An 8785-nucleotide genomic window follows, 5' to 3' on the forward strand; every position below is an offset into this window, starting at 1 on the left:
CACCCAACCTCGTCATCCTACTTCGATCAATAACTTCAGCTAGAAAGTTCTACCTTCAGAATGCATGATTTAGATCCTTCAAAAAATATCCTCAAAATCATGCGTTTTCTGTTATTGAATTAGTTTCTGAAGCGCCTCACTGCGGATGGTGTCATGTGACGTCCATTTTTTTTTTAACCTTGTGTTTCTTCTTCGTTCCCGTGAGTGCACACTTCGCGTAGTTCCCGTATTCCTGAATATTCCTGCCGATTCTTCTCAACAATGCAATGGCCGTGAGGTGTCCTTCAATGGCGCGTTATCCGTGTTACTGGCTGTACTCGGAGCCAGGAGTTTTTACTAGCGCCGCGAGATGACTGCAGTCTCGTTCCGAGGTCTGTTTTGTTGCACAGGATATTCAGCTGACGGCTTGCGTGTGGTGAAAGATGGCTTCCGCGGAGCAGGTCGGCCTGAACAAAACTTGGGAATTGTCGCTTTACGAACTCCATCGAACGCCCCAGGATGCGATCACTGACAACACCGAGATCGCGGTTAGCCCGCGCAGCTTGCACAGCGAGCTCATGTGTCCGATTTGCTTGGATATGCTTAAAAAGACCATGACCACGAAGGAGTGTCTGCATCGTTTCTGTTCCGATTGTATCATTACCGCACTTCGGAGCGGTAACAAGGTACGTTGTCGCCCTAGGATTGCCACAGCATCGTAATTTACAGTTCCACGCTCGCCTTCGTCGTGTGCTTCTCTTTAAAGATCCCCTGCTTCGCTCGATATAAATACTGCCGCGTGCTGAAAGTGCTGAATGCTTCGACACTGTTTCGCTTTTGTTACGTTTGCATACATCGCTCCGTTTAGAATATGTAAATGAGGACAGCAGTAATTTGGATAAAACACCAGAACGTCTGTCGAAATAATGCGTTGTTAAAGCCGTAGTTCGTGCATCTTTCTCTTGGCTGCCATAATTTTACCGCGCTTTTTGAAACGTCGTAAATTCAGTGGTATATTGCATTGTTGTGTTTCTATCATTTGTTCTCTTAGCGTGGATCGTAGGAATGTTAATTTCGTAGTATTGTCAGCTGGAAATGTTTTTGGAAATTGCCTTTGTCATTCCGTGAATGTTGCGAAAGGTGTTTGGATGGACAATTCGAGTGAATTTTATCAGTTCGTGGTTGCAGCGCGTGACTTTAAATATCGTTGGAGGTTAACGTGGTTCCGAAAGTACGCGACAGCTCATGCTTGATTCGTTACAGGAATGCCCAACGTGCAGAAAGAAGCTGGTGTCCAAGCGATCTCTCAGACCGGACCCGAATTTCGACTTACTGATATCTAAGATATACCCAAGCCGTGACGAGTACGAGGCTCATCAGGAGAGAGTGCTGGCAAAGCTGAATAAATCTCACTCGCAGGCCGCGCTGGTGAACTCTATCACGGAGGGTATCAAGCTGCAGAGTCAGAATCGGCCACAGCGGTCTAGAAAGAACGCCAATGAGTCCGAGAACGCCAGCAACGCGACTTCTTACAATAACTCGCAGAATGCCAGTGCGCCGGCCACCCCGAACCCAGCGAACTCTGCGAATCAAAGCGATTCGTCTCAGAGCGCTACGGGGCCCCTGAACAATAGCAGCGGGGGTAATTCACAGAATTCCAACAGCGTCTCGCAGCCAGCCAGTAGCCCTGCTGTTTCTGGTAACATTATTAGGCAAGGGAGATAGGGTACCAAACGCATCGGACCGTAAGTGATGCAAATAATTTCTATGCTTCAGGCACGACGTCCAGGAACTCCACCACACCGTCGCCGAACCCAGCGAATCAGATTCCCAAGCCGCCCAAACGGCAGAAAAGTTTGCAGAACTCGGAGAACGACTCCTCGAGCGCAGAAGCTGAGACAGGCGGTGGTGACTCCATGGTGGACACGGAGGGCGAAGGACCGAGCGAGCCGCTGATGCTTAACGAAATCGAGCTCGTATTTAAACCGCACCCCACAGAAATGGCTGGCGACAATTCACTAATAAAAGCGTTGAAGGAGAATAGCATTCGTTACATTAAAACTACGGCGAACGCGACGGGTAATTATCTGGTAGGGCGACGCAGGAACAGGTAACGGAAGATCCATAGTAACGATTCTCGTGCTTGTTTCTGCAGTGGATCATCTCAGCAAGTACCTGGCCATGCGACTGACGCTGGACCTGGACACAGAATTGTCAGAGTCTGACAGGCTACTGAACTTCTGCATCTACATAGCGCCGTCCCCCGGGCAGCTCGTAGTGCTGAGCGGGTCCCAGACGTTGCGGCAGGTGAACGACAAATTCTGGCGCGTCAATCGACCCCTGGAGATGTATTACTCGTGGAAGAAGACCTAGGGAAGGCCTCGCAAGTATCAGTCTGACGGGAGCTAGTTACGACAGGCTCCGAAAATCAAAACGAGCATCCGTACTATGGCGGAGCACAGAGACAGAGGAGAGAGTGCACTGTTATATAGAAAAGAAACAAAAGGCCGATATATTTTACTGTACTTCAATAGCCTTGATTATGTTCAAGGAGGGAGAGAGTACGAGGGACGAGTCCTTCGTAATTATCGACAGTGGTGCAATTATTATCTTTCTGGGAGTCTGGTTACTGGCGCTCCCTCTCTAGAGGGACCATAGAAACGGATAGATATTTAATCAAAGAGCACAGATTTACGTTCCCCGTGCAAGTTAAACTGCCATTCACCAGGTTGCATTACGTGCGGGTCATTGAATATCATTGAGGAGGATACGTCGCTGTATTGTGACTCGCGTGTAGTATTTATCAAACTGTTCTCCCTTTTTCGCAGGTATAAGTTCGAATCGGTGCGCCCGATCATACGCATGTATGCCGGCGAGCCGGTGGCCTTGATCGTTAACTAACTTATTTAAATAAGCCCCGAATCGCTGTGGACCATTCTGTATAGTTTCACGATCAAATAAAACCAATGTACATATACTCGGCTCGCTTCTCGTCCAAATATTCCAGCTGTCTATCTCCACCGCCGTTTCCATTGTCACTCATTCGACGATTCATTGGCTCCGCTCCCCGGGCTTCCTCCAAGTGCTCTTTGATACAGAAATCTAATTTTCCATTACGCCGAAGATACACGAGAAGCATCTTTGGCGTAGCAGGCAGAATAATCGATAAGAGCCGACCCTATCCCGCGCCCTCTTGCATTTCCACTGAACCGAAAACAATGCGGACACTCCACCTTGGTTAATGCCACCCTCTTGTAGCAAACGGGAAACCGCATTAAATCTTCAACGCAGGCTGTCGTGGTTCGGGCTCGTGAATTCGTACATCTGTTTAATGTTCCCTTATTTTCTCCTCGGGATTTTGATAAATCGATGCGCAGGTGACGTTGCAGTTAGCGTTTCCATTCTTTATACAGACGGAAAGACTCCGATTTTTTATATTAATTTATATTGCTCCCCTTTGGAACAGGGACGGGAAATCTTTTTATTTAAATAAAAGTTAAAAGAACTATCCACCATGCGTCGCATAAAGTCTTAGCTTTTGTTCGTCATTATAAATTTGATTTAAGTAAAAATTTTGCCCAGAGCTAGCCCCGAATACGTAACTTCGTTCCGCGAAAGAAAAGTTGTCAGAAACAGAGACGGAAGTCGAGCACGCCGAATTTCCGCTCGTCCCGTCACCTAGTCCCTGATTCTCTCGTCCTTTCGCAAGCCCCATCTTCATTAATTAACGAATTCAGAGGTAGCGTTAGATTCGCAGCAATCTGGGAGCGCGTAATTACAGGGTACGCAACTATTAAACATCGCTCCTAATTAGCGCTGGAAATACAGTCCCGCGATGAATCCTGCATACGTGGCGCAGACCTGCTGCTTCATCTATTAATAGCTGGGTACTAATTGCCCTATTCCTCTCTAAAAACGGACAGTGGTAACGAGCAACATTGTTAGGAATTGGGTTGCAATATCGCCGCAGGGAGGGTTTCTTTTATTCCATAATTACGTTCATTAATAGACAGGAAGTACGCGTTAGCCTCGTCTACATTCAACGCTACATTTTTCGCGTTCACCGTAAGACACTTTGCATCGCACCACCGTTATTAGATCTTCTGCTGCGCACCAGGCGAGATCCTGTCGTTTTTACTGTCAGAAGCACTGCCATCATCGCTCTCCTTCGAGTCCGTGTCTTTCGCCTCGGTAGCGGAGCTGCGGCTGCTGATGTTCAGCAGCGACAGCTCTCCCTTCGCCCCATCGTTCGCACGAGCATCCCACGGGCTCTCGTTCTCTCCCGCTTGCTCGTCGTCGCTGAATCCCTCGTAGGAATACTCTCCCTCCGATCCCTCCTCGAAAACGTCCGTGCCCATTTTCGACTCGTCGTCGCATTCCTCCTTGAAAAGCTTGCGAACCTCGTCCGAGGTGAAGCTACATGCAACAGAAATTCATCGCCCCCTGCTAACGATCCCATCGGACTTCCTTTTTAATCCCGTTACGCCGTTATCGGGACGTCGACGGGGGTGTCCGCGTTATTCTTTGTTACCCGGGGGGAAAAGGGCCATTAGCGGGGCTCTGTCCCATTTTCTGGTAACGCGATCAATCCCCGTTGCTGGCGGGATAGATCGAGCGACGACGTAACTGACTGGAGAATACTAACGGCATCTTATAAGGATCCTTGTACCACAGTGGATATCCCGAGGGGTTGTGCCTCCCATCGGGGATCGAATTCTCCGCTGGCAGTGAATGCGGCTTGAAATGCGGCGGTTCCACCGTCTCGTCCAATAAAGCGGACACTTGTCGCGCGTACTCCTCCGTGCCCGCCGTTCTCTCCAACCTGGAACCTTGGCAAATCACTATCCAGCCCCCTAATTCAAGCTCTCCGCGAGGGCTTGCTCGTTTACTTTTGAACCATCTGCCTGGTGAACTCTAATCTCGGCGTCACTCTGAAAGACGGCGCAGTGCCAGCCGCGGAGCTCGTAACTTTACCGGGTTGCAGCTTCTTCGAGGACCCATGAACACCGTAGAAATTCCCAAAGTGCACTGCAGCGTCTTTCGGCAGGCTCGTGGCCAGCTTCTGGGCTTCTTTAGCAACCTCGCCAGGCGTCCACTCCTCGGCCACTGAGGCGCTGGGGCAGCTTTTCGAGAAGTCAGATTTTTGCTTCCTTGTAGCGAACCTTCGGACGATAATAATCGGACATTAAAGTAATGATGGCTCGATACGTGGCGGTTGTTAGACCAGAAGCAGGCCTATAGCTTGCTGGTCGATATTCCCTCTGAAGACTCGCTTGCTCTCTGTTACGTTCATTCAGGGCCTGCTGCTTCCCCTGAGCTGTTTACGCGATACTCTAACCCATATTTCTTGGGGATGTAATGAACCTCCACTGGACGTGGATACTTTATTATAATTCTTACTAGTTTGTGCGAAGGAACAGAAGGATTCCGAGATCAAACGATACCTGGTAGTTTTCTGCTTGCAAAAACGTGCCAATAATTATCACTTGACTGGACTTTTCATTAGGGAGGTCTACGGAGAATGCCGCAGAAGCAATTTTCAATGCACACCGAGTTCACCGTTCCCCGATTCCACTGTAATCTACAGAATGATGGCCTGGGCAGCATTCATGAACGGGTTGCTAACGCTGCGACACGAAACGATATCGTTTCATCGTCCACGATTGACACGCGTGTCGTCACGGAACATTTATTCCCGTTAGGTTCCTGGAAAACCGCGCAACGCTGTCACACTGCGCAGCCTAATTCATCGTCACAGGTAATTCGATAGAAATCACGGCGCATCGGATGCACGCAGGACTTCGCAAAAGTCGCCTGTTCCGTATCTGCTGTCGACGACAATCACATCCCATGAATTATTCATTCAAACGAATTACAGGTCGCGGATGTTGACTGCCGGGGTGCCGGGGACACAACGAATTATGCAAAAGTTTACAATTTCCTGTACACGCGTGTGCAGGTCCATGAACGACCAGTTGGGAACAGTAAAGGCAACGTCATCCAGCAAACAGTCACCAGAGACTTTGAAAGGACGGTGAAAAGCCACCGAAGATTCGTGGGATTGAAATCGAGTGATCTAAGCTTTTAGGGGGAATCCTATTTTTTCGGCTAAAAGCACAGTAAAATTTGAGAATTTTTTTCGAAGAAACCAGCGATTCGATTCATCCGAAATTTGGACCAGGTTTTTATGCATCTTTGAAGAAGTTGCAGTTTTTTTTATATTAATTTTCACGCCGCGCAAAATTCGTCGTCAGAATAAAAAATACTGTAATTTCGTCAAAGATGCATAAGAACGTGGTCCAAATTTCAGATGAATCGGAACGCTAGTTTCTTCGAAAAAAATTCTCAAATTTTGCTATGTGTTTAGCCGAAAAAATAGGATTCCCCTCTCATCTTTCCCTACGATTTCTAGTTCCCTGCATTCCCCTCGCGTCGGGTTATATACACCTTGTTGGGATCGTATGATAATACTCACTTTTGGAATTTCCCAACGAGAGACGGCGATACGTATAGGTTATCAGACGTCGCGGATTTCCCTCGGCGATCCTGGGAGATCCTAGTAGTCGATTTCACCTTCGTCCTTCTAAGCATTTTCCTCGGCTATCGAGGCTTACTCTCGGCAAATTTATTCCTTCGTTTAGATCATGGTTCGCGGAGAATTCCTGACCGCTGGCACGTCCCCCTTTCTGGGTTTCGAACAGTGTCGCGTCGCTGATCCGTATGGAGAATTAATGTTCATCTGGGAGAAATTGTAGCCGAATTAGGGGAAGCAGGAGTCGATGATTGCGGGATTAAAGCCTGGCGCGCTGTACCGCGAACGTTTCAACGGAATTAGATTGGTAGGTGGGTACGCTTCGCAATCGTTTTAATGGAGCTACATCGATAGGGGATAGATTTTTCCCCCGTGTCGCGTGGTCGTGCCGCTGTCCAGAATTAACCGCAACAGCCGCGTTTCGATGGCTCGCGCGGGATTACAGGAGCACCGGGAGCTTAAAGGAATTTAATCTCGGCAAGGAATGCGCCATAAAACGGGAGGAATTGCGATTCCCAAGGAACGGAGATTCTTTTGTGAACGGATACAATAGATTCCCCATTATCCGAGCTAATAGGGAATTTTTCGAATAACGAACCACTGGTTTTTCCACCGCCGATCATTGTTTATTTCATACGAAACAGCACACGGTGACTCGTAACAAATTCTCGGTAACTTTACCGCACTTCTTGCGTCGTCTGTGCTTCTAAAGTTTCAATAAAACGTTGCCTGCTATACAGCAGAGCAGCGGAGTAACGGGCATTTCCGATAGCGGAGGTTTTATTGAGAATTATATCTGCTGAAAGTTTTTCCATCCCTTTTTCTAGGGGCTGTTCCGACTGCTTTTGATGCCGGCATGCGAGTCCCTGAAACGCGCGAAGAATGAAGCGGTGAATGTTAATAAACGTTCCTTTACCGTTGCGTATACCTGGCCGTGAGCACGTGCTGCGTGTCGGCCATATACCCGTGGCAAAGAGAAGCAGGACCGTGATACATGTTGCCTCGTTTTTATGATATATCAGGAGCGCGCGGGCAGGTAGGCGGGAAGGAAGAAAGCGTGGGCAGCCGGGAGAGAGGGTGTCAGGGGGGGAGGGTGGATACGGTGGACAGGAATGGAGGCGAGTGTATCGCGGATAAAAAAAGGGGAATAGAAGCGCGCTTATATACGATCGGAAAGAGCGAAGGCTGGGGCTCGAATTCGTGAGCGGCGCGAGAAAAGGGAGCAAAACCGCGTCGGCCGCCGCGCGATGCATATCTTATGCACGTGCCCCGAGAAAACGAGAAGCAGGAAAGAAGAGGCGACCCACCCCCGTTGGTCCTGGCTCGGGCAGAAAATTATTTATTGCCCGGTGCATCGAGAGACGGTGAATATTTCAGAGGGTCGAAACTGGGCTCGGCCGAGCGTGCAATTTTTATTATTCCCCGCTCGCGCGCCGCGCACGATCGGATCCGAGGGAGGAATCGAGCCCGGTGTATCCTGGTATCCTTGTAATAGGTAATTACGGTTCCGCGGAGCGCGATGAATAATTACTTCCACCGCGAAAACAGTTTCCCCCGTGATAAAGAATCTCAGAGCGGAGCCGGGCTCCTCTCCGCGTCGCTCTGGCCCCGTTCCTCGTCCATCTGATTCCCCGTTACGCAAGCCGCGCCGCACGCTGCAAGGAAGACGCAGAATTTACACATAAAGAGCGGCCCGTCTGCGCGAAAGGCGTCGCGTAAGACGCCGCTTCCTGCTGCCGATAGATTTTAATTACCCCCGCGCATCGCAGCTGGGCCCAGGCTGCAGCCGCCCGGCGATAAAAGTCCACGGGGCTCCGGAAAGTGATTAAAGCAATCGGCAGGTTTTCTCGGAGGCTTCTGCAGAACTGGGCGAGTTTCAGAGGCGCGCCAAGGGAGGTCCTTTGATCCGGCTTGGAATTCCTCGGCCGAGCACTTTTGTAGGTAATGCCCTGAAAAACCAGCGATGCCCAATGCGAGCTGATTGGATTCGTGATTGGCTGGCTTCGCCCGAGTTCTTCTGGAAAAAAAACTGCAAAAAAACTCGCCGCTCTTTTTTCCGCGACCCCTCCTCTTCCCGACATTAATTAAACTTGGTCCAGGGTAGCCTTCGATGTATCGTCTAGCTTGTATCCACGTCGTTACGAAGCAACTGTCACGTGAATCACCCAGCCGAGGTTTCTTCAGCGCCCCCGGGACAGAGTGGGTGGTGCCCGATACCATCTCTCGCTGTGGTGAAAATGACGCCTGTCCGCAGACACCGTTTCGAGGAATAGA

The 8785-nt window shown here is 49.5% G+C and overlaps 2 protein-coding genes across 2 annotated transcripts; one reads left to right on the forward strand and one right to left on the reverse strand.

The window, feature by feature from the left end:
• The first annotated feature begins 81 nt into the window (after positions 1-81).
• On the forward strand, positions 82-2956 carry Sce (E3 ubiquitin-protein ligase Sce). The gene is given in 4 exon segments (XM_076823831.1): positions 82-665; positions 1243-1689; positions 1692-2058; positions 2135-2956. Coding segments are annotated over 4 exon segments (1275 nt in total). The 5' UTR covers positions 82-422; the 3' UTR covers positions 2353-2956.
• Positions 2957-3505: 549 nt separating this feature from the next.
• LOC143375106 (uncharacterized) lies at positions 3506-7575 on the reverse strand. The gene is made up of 4 exons (XM_076823882.1): positions 6455-7575; positions 4869-5141; positions 4625-4801; positions 3506-4395 (listed from the first exon to the last, which is right to left on the reverse strand). Exons 1-4 carry the CDS (start codon positions 6568-6570, stop codon positions 4074-4076), a joined length of 888 nt encoding a protein of 295 aa, XP_076679997.1. The 5' UTR covers positions 6571-7575; the 3' UTR covers positions 3506-4073.
• Between the last annotated feature and the right edge of the window lie 1210 nt (positions 7576-8785).

Source organism: Andrena cerasifolii, chromosome 12 (genome assembly GCF_050908995.1).
Source record: "Andrena cerasifolii isolate SP2316 chromosome 12, iyAndCera1_principal, whole genome shotgun sequence".
Classification (NCBI taxonomy): domain Eukaryota; kingdom Metazoa; phylum Arthropoda; class Insecta; order Hymenoptera; family Andrenidae; genus Andrena; species Andrena cerasifolii.